The sequence below is a fragment of the Tauraco erythrolophus genome, chromosome 24, assembly GCF_009769465.1.
Source record: "Tauraco erythrolophus isolate bTauEry1 chromosome 24, bTauEry1.pri, whole genome shotgun sequence".
In the NCBI taxonomy this organism is placed as follows: Eukaryota; Metazoa; Chordata; class Aves; order Musophagiformes; family Musophagidae; genus Tauraco; species Tauraco erythrolophus.
In genome coordinates, this window is record NC_141488.1 from 6,561,017 (window position 1) to 6,578,924 (window position 17,908).

Consider the following 17,908-nt stretch of genomic DNA (forward strand, 5'->3'; position numbering starts at 1 on the left):
ACCGGGGTGCAGGCAGCAGCCTGCCTGCTTGGGTGGGGGGCACTGAGCCCCCTCAGTACCGATGAATCAGTCTGCAGCGTCTCATCGTGGAGCCTTTGAGCCCTACATGAGGAGGAGGAAGAAATTGCCAAGATGAATCATCCCCACGTTCCCTGGGAGCTGGCGGGTGGCGAGTTCGGGGGCTGGCTGCCAGTGAAGGCAGGAGCTGGGTGGGGGGAGGTGGGCACGGGGTGGTGATGAATGAGGCGTCCATTCCCCCACAGACACAGACCTTGTGCCCAGCTGGGGCCGTGGGGAGCAGTGGGGTGACCCCCTGGCACAGCCCCCCCCTTCCCCTCCCAGTGCCATGCTGGGGCCACAGGGGTAGAAACAGGGTCAGACATGTCAGAAATCCCCCCTGACTCTCCCCAGGGTGGCAGGAACCGGCTCCCAGTGCTGACCCATCATGGGGTGTGAGGGCAACCACAGCCCCAGCCCTGGGCATCATGATGCCCCATGGCACTGGCATGGGCATTGCAATAGGGATGTGCCAGAGGACACCTCAGCAAAGCCCCACTCCTGGGGGTGCCCATGCAGCCGTCCTAGCTGGGGTCTCACCATGCAGCTCTGACTGCAGCCCCCCCAGTTCCTCTCCCAGCCCTTTGTCTGCATTAAAGCCTCTTTGTGCCACTCGTGCCAAATACCCCGCCACTGTCGTGCCAAACCCTCTGCCACCGTCCGGCTGTACAGCCCAAAATAGCCACGGGCTCACCTGAGTAGGGGGGGCGGGGGGCCAGGGCCACCCGCCTGCCTTCATCCCGCTGCTCCATATTAATGAGCTCCCTCCTCCTCCGGTGTCCGGCTGTGCAGTCGGGGCGCTGCCGTACCTGAGCGCCGGCAGACGAGGCCATCGCCGCTCGGTGCCGGCCGCCCTCGCCATGGCCAGTGGCTCCCCGGTTCTGCAGCTCTGCCTCTTGCTCCAAGCCGCCTGCCTCTGCCTGGCCCAGCTTGTAAGTCCGCTGCTCGATCGCCCCTCTGCACCGGGCTGGGGTGGGGGACGGAGAGGGGATGGAGAGGGGATGGTCCCCATCTCCCCCATGGCAGACACTCGCTCGCGGTTCTGAGAACCCCTGGGACTTTCTGCTGATTTTCCCAGCACCTTTCGCTCAGTTTTCCCAGGAATATCCCATGGTGGGGGTGTGGGAGCAGCCAGGACCCACAGCCCCGACCCAACGGGGACCTCTCCGTGCCGAAAGCTGCCTCTGGCCCCAGGGGCCAGGGCTGGGGCTGGGCTGTGTGCTTTGAAGTTTGGGACTTGTTAGCTAAACAAGTTTAGTTTGTTTTCCCCTTGGGGCAGCAATGGGGCACTCTCAGTTGTTTCCCTCCCCAGCAGCCGCCAGACCTTCTGCCTCCCATCATCTGGGAAAATGCTTATTTGCCTCTGCTTTGCTGGGACAGGCTGGGGAGCCGGGCTGGGGGGGGGGTCTGCCCTTCCCAGGGCTGCCCTGGGGCTCCATGGGGGCTTTCCGAGGGGCAGTGGGGAGGGACACCCGTGGCAGAGGTGCTGGGGGTCCCGGTGGGCTTTCCAGACTCACCCAGGAGCAGGAGAAAATGCATCGGAAAGAAGTGAAGGGAAGGGGTCCCTCTGCTCCCGGGGCGAGCGCTGCACGCAGGGCAGGCAGCGTTCCTCCTGGGATCCCACCCATAAAGAGAAAAACTCTCCCTGCTCTGAAACCACACAAATCAGATTTTTATAACTGATTTGGGAAAAAATCTTCCCATGTGGCTCCTGAGCTGCCTACCAGCATGGACAGTTTGGGTATGGAGAGCTGAGGGGGCAGCTGCTTTTCTAAAACAGCCCCCTGGGATGCTCATGGGCTTGTGGTGGCAGTGCCTGGGCAGGGGAGCGGGCTCTGGTCGGAGCAAGGGGGACGTGGGAGCTCTTGGAACAAGGAACCATTTGGAAATCACTGGGGCAGGACAAAGCTGCCATTCACGGATGCTCCCAGGGACCGGTGCTCACTCCGACCGCGGGGTTTGCTTCCAAGGCGAAGCCGGGGCTCTCCAAGTCCTGTGAACAAACCAGTAACACCTCTCCTCCTTACACATTTCACTCTAAAATAAATACCCCTGGAAGGGCGGCGGAGTCGCAGCCGTGCCAGCGCCAGCCGCCCGGCTGCTTCTCATTTCCAGGAACATCAGGGGTTCCATCTCCGGCACCGGAGTCTCTTCCCCCTAGACGCCCCGTTAGGAGAACAGAGATTTCTTTGCAAAGTTGCTCCTTGTGAAAACCTCGGAGCTGGGGCCGGGCTGCTCGGGGAGCTCCGCTGCCACCGGCTCAATGGGGCTTTGTGCGGTGCTGCGGGCAGCGAGCCAGCCCGGCGCGGGTGGCAGGGCTCTCGCCGAGGGGCTCGGGGTCCCCATTTCACACCGGGGCTTCAGGGCTACCTAAATCCTGCCGGTACCCTTAGAAATCCCAGTGCTGGGCTTGCACCCCAAGCTGGGAGGTGCCTTCACAAGTGCTGCCGTCACCCCATCGAGACCCCAGACCCTGCTCTGTCGGGGCAGGAGCCCAGGGCAGGAGGGTGGGAGGGGGCAGAGATGGGGTAGAAACTGGACAGGGGATGGCGAGCTGGTTGTGCCAGTGTGGGGACAGAATTCCTGGCTTTCTCCATCTGTGCCCTTGCTGGGGGGCACAAGCCAGGCAGCAGAGGGCTCGTGGGGAGGGGCAGAGCTCTGATGCCCTGGGGTGCTCGCTCCATCCGAGCTCTCCGGCGATGGGTCCCCAGCAAATGCTGTCGGTGGGTGCTGCACCCTAGGCTCCTTCTGACCCCCAGCATCTCCTGAGGTCTGTCTGCTCCTTCCTGACATGAGTCCCATCCCTTTTTCCCCTTAGCGAGGGCCACCAGGAGAGCCCGGCCCGCGAGGACCCCCCGGTCCCCCAGGAGTGCCGGGAGCGGATGGCATCGATGTGAGTACAGCCGGGAACCTGTGCAGGCTGGAGGGAGGGAGGGAAGGAGGGAGGGAGGGAGCCTGCAGCACAAAGAGGGACATTGTGTTGGGGCAGAGGCTCGGCGGAGGGCAGGGGATGCTGGTGCCGTGCAGTTCCCGCACTGCTCTGCTCCCAGGCTGGGGTGGATGGGTCCCCGTAGAGCATCCCTGGCTTTGCCAGTGGCCCAGGGCAGTGGTGATGGCATGGGGGAGCACAGCCATCCACCTCCCCAGGACAGCAGCCCGTGGCCTGCTGAGCACCTCAGGAAACGAGGCCTGAAATGCTTTTTGGGGAGCAGGGAGGTTTGGGGACAGGGTGCTTGGGGCACCCCTGGCCGGGCAGCGGAGGATGCTCGGAGGGGTCGGGTGCAAGGATCAGCCCGGAGATGCCCGGTGAGGAGGGGGAGCGGGGTGGGGGTGGCAGGGTGCAGGACACCCAGCTTGGGTGCCCGCAGAGCAGCAGTGTGGCCGAGGGCTGTGGTGGGCGGCCGTGGCTCCGGACCCTCCCCAGGTCTGTGGGGAGGGAGCCTGAACAGAGGGGAGATCTGTGGGCCAGCAGAAAGCACCCTTTCTCCGAGACATGCCCCAGGGTGTTATTTTAGTGCTATTTATACCCGGAACAGCCACAGCCCTCCCGCAGCCCCAGCACAGCCCTCCCTTCTCAGTGCCAGCTGCATCCTGACCTGCATCCCCCCCAGATCCAGCATCTCGCTCCAGCTTGGGGAGGTGGATGAGAGACACAGGTCCTGAGCCCCCTGCGCTGCCAGGTCTGGCTCCCGGGGGTGGCAGACCCCTTTTTACAACCTTCTTCCCTTTCCCCAGGGTGACAAAGGCTCTGCTGGAGCCCCCGGGTCCCCGGTGAGTACCCACGCCTGCCCGCAGCCCACCGATGGTCTCGCCCTTTCTGGGGGAGCTCCTTTCAACCTGCCCCCACATCTCTTATCTTTTAAAGGGTGCCAAGGGTGAGCCTGGAGCCCCTGGTCCAGATGGGCCCCCAGGGAAGCCGGGCATCGATGTGAGTACCAACCCCCTGTCCCCCTGTGGTATCCCCAGCTGCAGCCCCCGGGTCACAGCAGGGTCTCAGCAAACTCCCCTCACCCCGGCACGGGGATCCTTTTCTGTCCCACATAAGAAGGTGCCAAAATCCCTTCGTGCAGGAGCTGAAAGCACCTTTTGAATCCCGGCAGGAAGGGCAGGCAGAGCTCAGGCAGGGAGGGCTGGTGCCACCCCCTCCCACCACCCTGGCTCCCAAAGCACATCCCGCTGCCACCAGCGCAGGGTGAGCGCTGTGCTGGGAAAGCCATGGCACTGCCACCCCGAACAGCCTTTTCCTTGTGCTTTGCTGCAGCTGCTGTCCTGAGCCCTGCTCAGCTCTCCTTTCCTCCAGAATAAATCTGGAGCAAACTCGACTCCCCTGGAGCCACCCACATAGGTGGCATGGGTGACTCCTTGCCCTGCCTCAACGCCAGCTCCTGGCCCCACGTCCCCTGGGCTGGGGTGCGCAGGGGTGCGTGATGGGTGCCCGGGGAGGTTTGGGTTGGGTGCCTGTCCCCCGCCCCAGCGCAGCACCACGCTGGTGAGCACCTGCGAGCGTCAGCCATTCGCTCGCCCATCAGAAGGAAACCTGAACTACAGGGTCCTCTTTTGTGTCTTTGGGCAGCACTCCATAAATCTCCGGGGTTTTAGTTGTTCTTCAATAATAAATGGATAGAATAACTGTCATTACAGCGTGTGTTAGTCATCCAGCCCAATCTGCCTGCAAAAGAGTTTGGCTCCTTTGAATACGGATGCGGAGCAGAGCTGGGCTGAGCGAGGGGGTCTCCACCCACGCCGTCCCCCGTGCCTGGCAGCGTGCAGGAACCAGCCCGTGGGTGAAGCTCACGCCGTCAGCTGCTGGGATCCAAACCTGGCACAGGCACAGCCCTCGCCTGCACTGGAGTGGGGGACAGGGGAGCCAAGGGGTGACCTGGAGTTAGTATAACTGGGATGATGGATGGGCTGAACTCCCTGCGTGCCTCTACCGGGGCTGTGAGATTCGTGCTGGATGTACCCGGTGGTGCCAGGGTCCCTGCCGAGCCCCAGCGCAGGGTCTCGGAGCTGGGCAGCTCGCAGGGGTGTGGAGCATCGTGAGGCTGTCTGTGCCAGCGGGGCCGGGGTCTCTGCACAGCAGTGACAAGCACAAATTCCCCACTGATAACCCTCAGCCCCTCGTGATGGAAAGACCCCCCCCAGCAAAAACCTCTGGCTGGAGAACAGAAGCGCTGGCAATAACCTCCCACGTCTCTCCTCTTGCAGGGCCTGACGGGAGCGAAGGGGGAGCCAGGGCCCATCGGGGGGCCAGGACTTAAAGTGAGTGAGGGGCTGCTCCGGTGCAGCTGATCCGGGCTCCCACCTTCCCCTCCTGGAGCCAGCGGGGCCCGGCCAGGCTGGGACCAGCCCCGTCACTGCGGAGGGGATGCACGGATGCAGGAGTTGGGTGATGGAGTGTTTGACAACGAGGGGGCACTGAGGCTGGGGCCATGGGAGGAGGAATTTTAGCAGTTCCCACAGTTGCGGAGCAGAGCTTGGTGGGGCCAGACCCTCCTGCTTTGGCTCCTGACCCTCCTCTTCTGTCCTGGCAGGGCCAGCCTGGACTCCCAGGGCCACCGGGGCTCCCGGTGAGTATCTGCCTCTCTGCCTCTCCCATGGGTGCTGGTGATGCACCCACTCCCAGAGCACCCATGGGTGGGGTGGGGTGGGAGCAGGGCGGGGATGCAGCCCCAGCCCCCCCCAGCAGCATCCGTGGTGGTGGCACAGGCGTTGCCGTGCTCAGGGCAGGGATGCTGGTGGTTTTGGGGGAGTTGGTGAATTTGGACCAACTGTGTCTTTCTTCTTGTTGCAGGGTCCTTCACTGCCAGGACCACCCGTAAGTGCCATGTTTGTGGGGCTGGGGTGGGCGGCCAGGGCCCCTGCTCAGGGTTGTGCTGGAAGAGCTCAAATCTCAGCACCCCCAAAGCAGGGGGGGGTCTCGGAGCTTGGTCTCTTTCACTCGGTGAATGTCTCTCTTCTCCTTAAGGGGCTTCCAGGCCAGGTTGGGCTTCCCGGAGAGATTGGAGCGCTGGGACCCAAGGTGAGGGGTCAGGAAGGGGCGCGGGAAAACCTCCCCTCCTTACACTGGCATCTGCTCCTCTGCGCTTTGGGGCTCCTGGGGTAAACTGGGATGATCTTGCAGCATAGGAGAGTGGGGTCCTGTGGTGGGGACGGAGAAGTGATGGACTCTGCCTACAGCCAGGTCCCTGGTGCCATCCATCCCCTCCCAGCTCATGGCCAGGGGGTGCCCGAGTTCCTGCTGTGGCAGTATCTGGTGCTTTGCCACCCCTCTCCACCCCAGCTCCAGCAGTACCTGCTGCCTCTCCAGCCCTAAATCTCCTTTCCTGGGGTTATTCTTTCCTAGGGCGACCCTGGACCTGATGGCCCGCGGGGTCCCCCAGGCCCTCCAGGGAAACCCGTGAGTATCTCCCCAATCATCAGCATTTTCTGCAGGAGGGGAGAAGTCCTCTGGCCCCTCAGCCTGGGTTTGGGGCCGGGGCTCGGGCTCCAGCACACATCTCCTGCCCCATGCCTTGCTCTCGGGTGTAACATTCACCCCTCCCGTAAAACAGTGCTGGTATTGCACTGCGGATGCTGATGGTCTCCTTCCCTCCAGGGCCCCCCCGGACACATCCAAGGAGTGGAAGGCAGCGCTGATTTCTTGGTGAGAGCTGCCATTCCCTTGTCCCTTCAGCAGCCTTTGCAGGGCAACGGCTGCTGGGAGAGCATGGGTGACCTGGCCCTGAATGCCAGTTTGGTAACGGGGGGCAGAGGGCGCAGGGAGGTGCAGGGTCCCCCTGCCAAAACATGCTGCAAGTGGTGGGTGCCCTGCGTCCTCGCACAGCGCTGTGGGAGCCCCAACCTTCCCAGCATGGCTTCTCCACAGCCTCTGGGTCCTTTCCCAACTCAACCTGCATTTCTTCTTCCCCACCAGTGCCCAACGAGCTGCCCGCCGGGTCCCAAGGGCCCCCAGGGACTGCAGGGACTGAAGGTGAGGGAGCCCTGGGGCTGCCAGGGGATGAGCAGGAACCATCACCTCCAGTGTGCTGTGCCGGAGCGGAGGAGCCTTCCCCGGGCTGGAGGCACAGGGAGCTCGGGACTTGCTCTGCTGCCCTGGGAGCGTGAGGACACACATGCACAGAGAGCCCTGGGGGAAAGGTGCTATGGGAGAGGTCCCCTGTGGCTCCCCGGCTCCTGCCAGCCCCTTCCGGGGGGGGCAGACCCTGTGCCAAAGCCCCAGACCCAGCTGTGCTGCTGCCCATCCACCCGCCATGCAAAGCCTGAAGGGTTAAACCTGGTGGGCATCCCCATGGCACATCTTCAGGGCTGTGGGAGCTCAGCCCCACAAAGTCAGCAGTGGGATGCTGAACCCCACCATGTCGCCAGTGGGATGCTGAGCCCCACTATGTCACCAGTGGGCACCCCAGGGTGGGACATCGCAGGCAGGGTGGCTCAGGGTGATGCAGCTGGGAGGACGCTGCCTCGACCCAACTGCTCTGCCCAGAGGTGCTCACACTTTTCTTCACCCTTAGGGACACAGAGGCCGTCCGGGTGCCCTCGGGGAGCCTGGCAGGCAGGGCAGGCAGGTGAGTGACCTCTCCGCAGCTCCTGGCAGGAGCCAGGCGTGCGTGCCCCTGGGGCAGCTGGGGCAGGGGGCTTGGGGGAGAGAAAGGGGGAAGGAAGGAGAGAGGTGGGGGAGGGAGGAGGGAGATCCAGGGCTGGGAGATGGAGAGCGGACAGGTTGGTCTTCCCATGACAGTTCCGTGGTGGAGAACTTGTCCCCATCCCCTGCTGGGTCCCAGCTGAGGGGGTCTTGGGTCCCCAGGGCGGTTTGTATCCCCGCTCCACCCCAACACTCATCTCGTTCCTCTCCATCCCTCCCCAGGGCCCCAAGGGTGATGTTGGCGTCTCCGGAGAACAAGGTGTCCCAGGCCCTCCGGTAACGGATTTACTGCTCTTTGCTGCTCTGCCCCCGGGGTGCTCCAGGGGCCGCGGGTGCATGGTTTATGCTGGTGCCAGAACACCAGGGACCCACCACTGGGACCAGAGTGAAGCCTTCATCCCATCCATCCCCCTCCTCCCAGCCAGGGAGGCAAAGCCTCATCCCGACGGAGACCTCCGCGGTCAGCGCTGGCTCGGGCACCTCGGTCGTTAGTGCACGTTAACGTGATCGACCCACCGACCGGGCACAAACCTGTCATGTGTGCTGAGCCCCCCTTAGCCCACCTGAACACGGGTGCAGTGCCCGGCTCACCCTGGGGATGTGGGGATTAAGCTGTTGGAGCTTGCTGAGCACTTTGAAGATGAAAAGCAATTAACGGGCTGAGTGTTTCAGTCTGGGAAAGGGCAAATTCGCTTTGAAGCCAAGAGCTTTGGCAGGGGGAAGTGGCACCAGTGTGGGCCAGTTGCTGTTATTGAACCGACAGCTGGAAAGGCGCCTGGTGGGGGGCTGCAGGATTAGGAACGAGTGGTGGCACCGAAACACCTCGTGTTTGGCAAAACCAGCTGATTTCCAGCACCGGCTTTTGCTTTAATTGCAGCTTCCCCCTGGGCTGCTCCTGGGGCTGTTTCCAGCTAAACTGGCTGTTGTTTCCTTCCCCGCAGGGACCGCAGGGCCTGAGGGGTTATCCTGGGATGGCGGGACCCAAGGGTGAGACGGTAAGCGCCGGCGGGATGCAGGGGTGGCTGTGCCTGGCTCCGGGGTTGGGGGACCAGCTCCCCAGGGCTGAGCCGTGGTGATGCTTCCCGGGCTGGAGGCTGCTTCCCGGGATCGCCACCAACACGGCTCTTTGGCCGTCTCGGGCAGCTGGATGCTGCCTCTTGCCGGTGGGGTCGGACCTGGCTGGGGGTGAGGTGGGGATGGGAGGAACTGACCCCCCCGTGCTCCCTTTGCAGGGTCCTGCTGGTTACAAGGGGATGGTCGGGACCGTCGGAGCGGCTGGGCGGCCGGTGAGTGCCCCCTCCTCATGCTCGGGGGCTGTGGGGCAGGTGGGGGACCCCACGCTTTGCAGCTCAGCCCCAGCCTTTCTCCCCTCCAGGGCAGAGAAGGTCCCAAGGGACCACCTGGAGACCCTGGTGAGAAGGGAGATCTGGTAGGTAACCCACCCCGTTGGGGAGGGCAGCGCTGGGCCCTGTGCGATGCCAATGTCCCTTTTCCCCATCTTGGCCCCACTCCCTGGCACGGAAAGGGGCTCTGCCCGGGGTGCCCTTGATGGGCATCTCCTCCCTCTCCCATCCCCGTCCCCCGCACCAAGAGTGCAGCTGAAATGACACTTGTGCCCTCCTGCTCTAGGGCGGCCGTGGCATCAGGGGCCCCCAAGGAGACATCGGCCCCAAAGGGGAGAACGTAAGTACAGCTGGCAGCAGCCGTGCCCACACCTGGGGCTGAGCCCCTCGCGAGGAGACCCCCCCCGTCCTTCTCTGTCCTGTTCAGGGGCACCCTGCGTCCTTGCACCCCGGCTCAGTGCTGGGCTGAGGGTGCAGAAGCCACTGCCTGTGTGCTGCCTGCCTGGCTGCTCTGGCAGCCCCACTCCATGCAGGGCTGGAGCTTTCCTTTCCCCTTCCTGGCTTTTTTTCTCCCTCACCACGAGCCCTTCAGTCCCTCTTGGAGGCGTCAGACCGAGCGACTCTTCTCCATTTTGCAGGGTCTCCCGGGCATCGATGGCAAAGACGGCACCCCGGGTATCCCAGGCGTGAAGGTGAGCTGCTGCGGGCAGCGGGGAACGCACACACGGTGTTTCTCGTACCGGTGCTTGCTGGAGGTCACAGGGATGGCAAGTGGCATAAGGTCCTGGCCCTTGACGTGGCATCTCTTGACAAGTGGAGCGTGGCTGTCCCCATGGGGTCAAGGGCAATGTCACCCCTTGGCCAGGAGTCTCTTGTCCCACCCATGGACACCTCATTTCTATCCCTTTCTCTGTCACACGGTAACATCCTCGCTGTCCCTCGCAGGGCGGCGTGGGACAGGCCGGCCGCCCGGGAGTGCCAGGACACCGGGGACAAGCTGTGAGTATGGGAGCGTAGGAGCCCCCCACCTGGGCAGGTACCCTGTTACCCGTGGGGTGGTCCCCCCATCCCCAGGTGGTGCCAGGGTGCAGGGCGAGCACCCAGCAGGGATGCTGCCTCTGGGCATGGGGCACTGGGCAGGGTCACTGCTTCCAGTGCTGTGCACAGGGTTTGATCCCGGCTTTGTTTCCGCAGGGCTTGCCAGGCCAGCCGGGAAGCAAAGGTGGCCCAGGAGACAAGGTGGGTGTGGGGCAGCCGGGGCCGGAGCAATCCCCTGTGAGCACCCACCCTGTGGCCCTGCTCACCCACATGGTGCTGTGGCAGCCTCCATGCGCCATCCCTGAGCCCGCAGCCTTGTTGTGCCTATGCCATCCCTAAACCACCTCCATCTCCTGCTCGCAGGGTGAAGCGGGTGCTCGGGGCCATGCTGGTGTCACTGGTGCCCCAGGGCAGCTGGTAAGTACGAGATGTCACCATGTTCCTCCCGGGCACAGCCTTGGGAGTTGGTTGCTCTCTCTTGCTCTTTTGTTCCCTTTTGCTGTCAAACAGAAAGCAGAGTCGGGTGCTTCATCCCCCCCAACCCACCTCCTCCCTGTGCCCCCGCAGCATCTTCCTCACGTGGAAGCCCCGGGGGCCACTTCTCCAGCCCTGCATCCAGCACCTCCTTGGTGGTGGTGGCCAGCCCTTGGCATGGCCGTGGGGGACAAGGACAGGGCCACGCACCCCTCGGGGACGTAGGGCAGACGATGGGGGGTGATGTGAGAGAGAGGCAGCTGGTTTGGGTTTTTTTTTCCCCCTCTCTTAGGGTGAACCTGGACCTCGGGGTGAGCAGGGGCCACCGGGTGTCCCGGGGCTGAAGGTGAGTGCAGGGCACCGTGGGGTTCGTGGGGGTGCCAGGAGCTGCCCCTGACTCTGCTCTCTCCTCACTCTCCACAGGGTGACCGGGGCGAGCGTGGCCTCGTGGGCCCCCCGGGCGAGCAGGGCAAAGCGGTGAGTGGCACCCGCAGCCGGGTGGGAACCGGGTTCTGCCGCGGCATGGCGCGGGGATGCTCAGCCCCGGGCATTCGGGAGGGACAGGGGCAGTGGGGCAGGACTGGCACTGCCCGCACACACCTCTGGCTTCGGTCACAGTGGGGTCCATCCCTCGCCCTGTCCCGCTGCCCGGGGTGAGGGATTAGCCGATGGGGCAGGGATTAGCGGTCCTGGGGCCATGCTGAGTTTGCAGCCCCAGCCAGGAGAGGAATTTCTTCCCAGAACAGGGAAGCTGCCTGGCCCCTCTCAGAGGCTTTCCTGGAGTGGAAAAAATGGCCCAAAAGTGACCTTTTTGTCTTCCTGGAGGATGGGGCCCCATCCTTGGTGGAACCTCTCCCATCTGTGCGGCTGGAGGGGAGGCTCCTCCATCGTTTTCTGCCCTGTCCCCCCACGGAGGCTGGTTCAGGGCAGGTCGGGGTGCCGCGGGGCAGCCTGAGCTGCTGGAGGGGTCCAGGAGCTTCCTGGGCATTTTGTTGCCTTGGGAAAGATGCTCTGATGGGGTAGGAGGGTCTTCCCGTGGTCTTGTCTCACTCATTTTTCTCTTTTTCCCCCCATGTTACCTTGATCTCCAGGGGCCCAAGGGCGAGCAGGGTCCACCGGGCATCCCAGGACCCCAAGGCTTGCCGGGAGTCAAAGGAGACAAGGTGATGCTGCCGGCTGGGGGATGGGCTGCTCCGGGCTCTGGCGCAGGGGAGCTGTGCTGAGCCAGGCTGACCCCCCCTTCTCCTTTCTGCAGGGCGCCCCAGGAAAAACCGGCCCCAAAGGCAGCACTGTGAGTACATCACTGCCCGGGCTGGGGGATCCAGTGGGGAATTGATGACAATCATGTTTAACAGGGCTGGCACCCACCGTGGCCGGGGGGCTGACACCCACTGGCACCCGGCATTTTCTCCACCAATGCCCCCGGCATCCCAGTCAAGCACAGCACTTGGAAAGGGGGTTAAAGTGGCTGTGGAGGAGGTGGGTGCTGGTGGTGAACGTTCATGTTTCTTGTCTCCTTTCCTCTAGGGAGACCCGGGCGTTCATGGCCTTGCGGGGCTGAAGGGAGAGAAGGTGGGTCCCACAGACGGTTCCTGGGGTGGGATGGGACAGGGGCTGGACACGTGTCCCTGCCCACGTGCTGTGGCTGTGCTCGGGTCTCTTGGCCAGCACGGCCCTGGGTACCGCAGCATCGCACACAATGTGCTCCAGGGGGGTATGTGTGCCTCCTCCTGGCTGCATCTCTAAATCTGTGCTGTGTCCCCATTGCCTTTCTCGTGTCCTCTGTCCCCAGGGTGAATCGGGTGAGCCTGGGCCAAAGGGACAGGTGAGTGCCTGGGGGGTTGGGACAAGGGACTCCCTGCACCTTCATGCTAGGTGGTTCCATGGGACCCTCAGCCCGAGGCGATCCTCTGACAAAGGCAGTGGTGGTCCACGGAGCTGCTGTGTGCTGTACACTGGTGGCCTGGGAAAGTATTTTCTCTGGCCATGGGCTTCAGTGACCATGTTCAGCCCTGGATCCAGGTTCAGATCCCATTTGGGGTTCAGATCCTGGCTGTCCTCGAGGTCTCAGGACGCAGCCCCTGTGCTCAGGACAGGGCTGAGCTCCCCACTCCTGACACTGCTCTCCATCCCCGCTGCAGCAAGGCACCCAGGGCGAGCTCGGCTTCCCCGGCCCCTCGGGTGACGCGGGTGCACCCGGCGTGCGAGGCTACCCAGGTCCCCCTGGCCCGCGAGGACTCGTCGGCGAGCGTGGTGTGCCGGGGATGCCCGGCCAGCGCGGCGCAGCGGTGAGTACCCCCAGCTCCCCACATCCCCTCCTCACCTTGGGAGCTGCTGCTGCTCCCCCACGGAGAGCTGAGCTGGGATCCCACCTTTCTAGAAAAGAGGAATTCTTTATTTCTCCCCATGTATGGCACCAGTAGCAGGCTTAGCTCCGACAGGTGCCTTTGCAGCCTGTATGGGGGACAGGATTTTTCCATATAAGCCTGGTTTTATACTTGGAAAATGGGGCTGTGGCAAGTTACCGCAGCGCACAGGTTGCAGCGTGGCTGGGTATGGCATGAGCTGAGCCTGGAGCCCTTGTACCAGGACCCAACGGAGAAGGGTTGGGAAGGTGGCATCAGGTGCAGGGAGGTGCTCTGGAGTGGGATGTGGGGATGGAATGGGTGCTCTGGGTACAGATGGGGATGGAAGGAATGATGTCCCTTTACGGCATGTCCCTCTTCTCGCTGCTGGCAGGGCCGGGACGCTGGGGACCAGCACATCATTGATGTGGTCCTGAAGATGCTGCAAGGTGAGGGGGTGAGCGGGGCACTGCCAGCTGCATGGCTGCTGCGCATCCAATCCCACACCGGCCTCTCTCTGCCCTACAGAGCAGCTGGCAGAGGTGGCAGTCAGCGCCAAGAGAGCTGCCCTGGGTGGGGTCGGTGCCATGGGACCCCCAGGACCCCCTGGTCCCCCAGGGCCACCCGGTGAGCAGGGCCCACACGGACCCATGGGACCTCGAGGCGTCCCCGGCATCCTGGGTGCTGCCGGGCAGATTGGCAACATAGGACCTAAAGGTAGGTGGTGGGTGGCGATACCCACGCTGTGCCGGGCACAAATCCTCCTGCCACACCTGTCCCCCACCCAGGTCCTTGAGCAGGGGCAGCCCCCTCCCCTCTCTGTAGGGTCCATGTTTCCTGCTGCAGCTCCAGCAACTCCTTCCTTCCCCATTTCTTTCCCCACAGGGAAGCGAGGCGAGAAGGGTGAGCGGGGAGAAGCTGGCCGCGGCCACCCGGGCATGCCAGGTCCCCCAGGGATCCCAGGTAAGCTCTTCTCCCCCTGGCGCAGACAAGGCAGGCAGCAGCAGGTCCCCGCAGACCCCGTGCCGGTGTGATGATGCACCCAGCAGAGGCTTGGGATCTTCTGGCCCATCCCTGCAAACCCAAATCTCCAACTTGTAGCACCCTTTGCTGCCTCGGCTCTGCCAGCCGCTTTCCTGGCCCCTCGCTGTGGCTCACTTGCCGCACGACTATGCCAACGCATCCCCATCCTCACCAGCAGCGTTCCCCATACCCCATCCCCGGCTCTGCTCCAGCAAAGGCTGGGCTCAGCACCCTCAAACGCAGCACACACGCTCCCGCTGACGGCCGCGCTCCCGTTGCAGGTCTCCCTGGCATCCCTGGCCACGCGCTCGATGGCAAAGCCGGGGAGCGGGGCCTGCCTGGCACCCCGGGAGAGGCTGGCCGGCCGGGCTTGCCGGGTCCTGCCGGCTTGCCGGGGTTCTGTGAGCCGGCCGCCTGCCTGGGAGCCTCAGCGTACGCCGCCGCGCGCCTGACGGAGCCGGGGGCTGTCAAGGGACCTGTCTACTGAAGTGGCACCGGCACCTATGGCAGTACCAGCTGGCAAATCCACGCCAGGGCTGGCAGCAAAGAGACCAGAAAACTGCAAATCCATAGGGAGTGACCCCTGCCCGTCCCGGCTGCGGGAGGGCACTGGGCTCAGGGCAGCTGCCAGAGGGGAAACAGCCTCGGGAATTTAATTTGGTGTAGGTATCCCCCCCTTCCCACAGCCCAGGGGATGGTGAAGAATAAAGAGAGGTCACCCCAAGCCCTGGCCTCGTTACTGGGGTTCGTTACCTGCCCCTTCTGCCCATCCTCTGCTCCCTGTGCCCCTTCCCAAAGAAATAAATTGTCTTTTATACAAACCCTCTTACTCTGTTACGTCCTGCTTGGTGCTGAATTGGCTCACTGCCGTTTTCCTTTTAGTCCTTTTTTTTCTTTTTAAACCAAAAAGAAAGAAATTGTGGTTTGATTATTTAAGAAACTCACCAGATCCAGCCTTGTTCGCTACTGGGCACTCACAGAGCTGTAAATCTTTGTAAAATAGGATTATTTTATAACTATGAACAGAAAAACCACCAACTTTTTTTTTTTTTAAATGGACAATAAAACCAGATGGATTGTTAATGAATGGAAATGACGTGTTGATTTCTTTGAATCAAACCAAGACTATACTGGTGGGGGAGTTATTTGAGGGCTGAAGTTAGTTTTTCTGTTGTTTCAAGGCTTTTTAGTGAATATCTCAATTACTCATCCCCATCCTTGGGGACAATTTCACCCTCCCAGTAAGCTGCTTAAGCAAAAGCTCCTTTTTTCCCCTCTTGCATCACTACAAACGAGCAGAGGAATTTGCTACCCCCAAGCCACCCCATGCCAGTGACTGAGCAAATCTGCCAGAAACACATCGGGCACCTTCAAATCTGACCGAGTCCACTTGAGTCCCCTCTCAATCAGGTGGGCCAGAAAACTATTAGCAGCATTGCAAAGGGTATTGATCTCTCCATAGTTAAAAGGCAGCCCGTGGCTCTAACCAGATCCACAAGTGTCTTCCTCATTATTGCCATCGACAGCAGAAAGGATTACAGCTGTGTGGCGGGAGCAATGGGGCTTTGCTCTGCGAGATAAATAAAAATCAATTTTTGTTTATTAGCAAAGCATGTTCGCCTTGGCAGGGTAACAAATCCCGGGGAGGGATGGTGGGAAAGGCCAGCTGGATCTCTCCTTCGGCACAGAGCATCGCTGCCACCGTCCCGGGCACCGCGAGCTAACCACAGCTGAAACTGGGCTGTGGTGGGCTCAACCCCCACCAGAGATGTTCCAGCTGGAGGGGGATGACCCTGGCAAGGACCCACTCCAAGCACGGGCAGAGCCAGCACCCTGTGCTCTTCCCTCCCCATACACACCTCGCTGCGTAGCAGAGCCTTTTCCCATACGGATCCTTATCCAGCCCCATGTCCCCAGACTCTTCAGGAGTGTTTCCCTACTCATTCTCCATTTAAATTACCTTCTCCGTGCCCTTTGCAAGCTGCAGCCCTGTCACTTGACATGCAATCAGCCAACTTTAAGGGGACTGTCTTTTATTAAAAAAAAAAAAGATTGGAAGTGAATTGCAAATGTTGTATTTGCAAGTTGGAATTTAATCAAGGAATTAAGAAGGCTGCATATTAATTAGGGGCCAGACTCCGGTTGTTTCCAATGAGTGGCAAAACATGCTCCGAATCTGCCTCTTCATCAGAGCCCTCATAAATATTCATCCAGTAAATAGCAGACTGGATACCATTACAGAGACAAGAGAGATTGAAACCCAAGTATCTGTGGAAATGAAACAGCTGGAAAACATCCAGCCTCTGCCCAAATAATAACAAACCATCGCTGGGAGAGGTGAAGGAAGAGCCTTGTTGAGTACTTGTCTCCATTTCGGGACAAACGGGGAGATTCATTCTAATTCTTTTCGGGCAGGAATTCAGGTTATCAACCCCCCTTCGGGGACAGCCCGAGGCTGGGCTCGCCCCGGGCTCCAGCTGTGCAGCACATCTGGGGCCACAGCCCAGCTGCGCAGCCCAAATAATCCCTTTTTTCCTTCCCCACCAGAGGGAGCTCCCTGCCCGCTGAATCCCACCATCCCAGCGAGCCCAACTCCTGCTCTTCCCACTAAACCCAGCTTTATCCCTGGCAGGGGCTCGCTGCAGGGCCAGGCACAGGGTTGCACCTTGCAAGGGCTGCGCTGTCCCCTTCGCTTTGGCGAGGAGGAAAGGGTGAACCCCCCTTGCTTGGCCCCTTCCCACCTCTGGATGAAGCTGGAACACACTGGGCAAAGGGAACTGGGGGTGTGGAGGTTTTGCTGCAGGTGTGTGGGTATGAGGAGGGCCCAAGGGGTGAGAGCTGAGCTGCAGTCCTGGGCAGGGGGCACCACTTCCTAGAGAGGGACAGAGTGCTGCTGGGGCAGGGAAGATGCCCCCGTGTCCGCAGAGGGTCCTGGGCTGCCCAGGAGGGTCCAGAGTCCTGTGCAAGAAGCCCAGGGGCTCCTCAGTCCTGCAGCCCAGCATGCACATCCCCAGGCAGGGCTGGGCTGGAGCAGGAGCTCCAGCACACAGTCAGGGATGCTGCTCTTGCCAACCCCAGTGCTGCTCAGAGCCACACACGCCCTCCCAAAAGGTGCTGCCTGCAGTGAAGGCTGGGCTCTCCCTTAGCAAGGGGCAGCTTTGACCTTCAGCCATGCTCCAGCCACAGCTGCATCCTGAGAGGTGCTGCAGGGCAGGTGCAGCTCCAGCCAGGTTCCTTGCAGCCTCACAAGTCAGAGATTGGCAAGGCCAGTGCCTGGGAAAATTAAGTCATGACTTATTTTCAAAGCAAAAATACGTGGAATCTTTTAAAATGATTTCAAGGGGTTTAAGAACCTGCTTCCCAAGCTTGTCTGTGCAGTTACAAAGGCTCCAGAAGCATGAAGGTGTGGAGTGAAGCTTCATCACACAGCTTTCACTTGATGTGAAAGGCAAAAGGGAAGCAACGAAGGAAATCCAGGCAGGTCCCTTCAAGGTGGCACCAGTTGCCCCACTGGGCCTGCCAAGCCCTCCCGCAAGAGCCACACCTTTCCTTCCCTTCTTCTTTGAAAGCCTTGGGGGAAAAAAAAAAAAAAGGAATTCTGATTTCTGTAGCCTGGAGTAATTAGGAGGCCTCCAATTAGTGCCACTCCAGGCTGATGACGCCAGTGGTGCTGGCTGCAGTTTGTGTTGGGACGAGCACCACTTGTTCCACTCTGGGGCCACGTGCACCGCTGCGGCAGCTGAATGTGCTGTTAGTGCCCAGGTCCGGCCCAGGAGGCAGCAGAACGGTCCCCTTCCATGCCAGGGACTGTCCAGGAAAAGAGAAACCCACCTGCTCTGCTCAGGGCAGCTGGAGAATGTTGGCAGCAGCCGGGAGAGGGGACATCCGGCACAGGGAGCGGGATCCACCAGCTCATGGAGCACCCTGTTCCCAAAGGGCTGTTCACACCCCGAGCATCCCCAGCAGAGCACTGCCAAGAGGTG

General features: G+C 61.6%; 1 protein-coding gene across 1 annotated transcript; it reads left to right on the forward strand.

Annotated features, from left to right (window-relative positions):
• The first annotated feature begins 917 nt into the window (after window positions 1-917).
• On the forward strand, window positions 918-14,412 carry COL9A2 (collagen type IX alpha 2 chain). Its single transcript, XM_086626256.1, has 32 exons — window positions 918-989; window positions 2,876-2,950; window positions 3,793-3,828; window positions 3,923-3,985; window positions 5,266-5,319; window positions 5,592-5,627; window positions 5,852-5,875; window positions 6,026-6,079; window positions 6,404-6,457; window positions 6,656-6,703; window positions 6,974-7,030; window positions 7,572-7,625; window positions 7,925-7,978; window positions 8,644-8,697; window positions 8,935-8,988; window positions 9,078-9,131; window positions 9,332-9,385; window positions 9,684-9,737; window positions 9,991-10,044; window positions 10,240-10,284; window positions 10,447-10,500; window positions 10,850-10,903; window positions 10,981-11,034; window positions 11,649-11,720; window positions 11,813-11,848; window positions 12,085-12,129; window positions 12,350-12,382; window positions 12,699-12,845; window positions 13,297-13,351; window positions 13,431-13,619; window positions 13,788-13,865; window positions 14,207-14,412. Exons 1-32 carry the CDS (start codon window positions 918-920, stop codon window positions 14,410-14,412), a joined length of 2,073 nt encoding a protein of 690 aa, XP_086482382.1.
• Window positions 14,413-17,908: the final 3,496 nt, after the last annotated feature.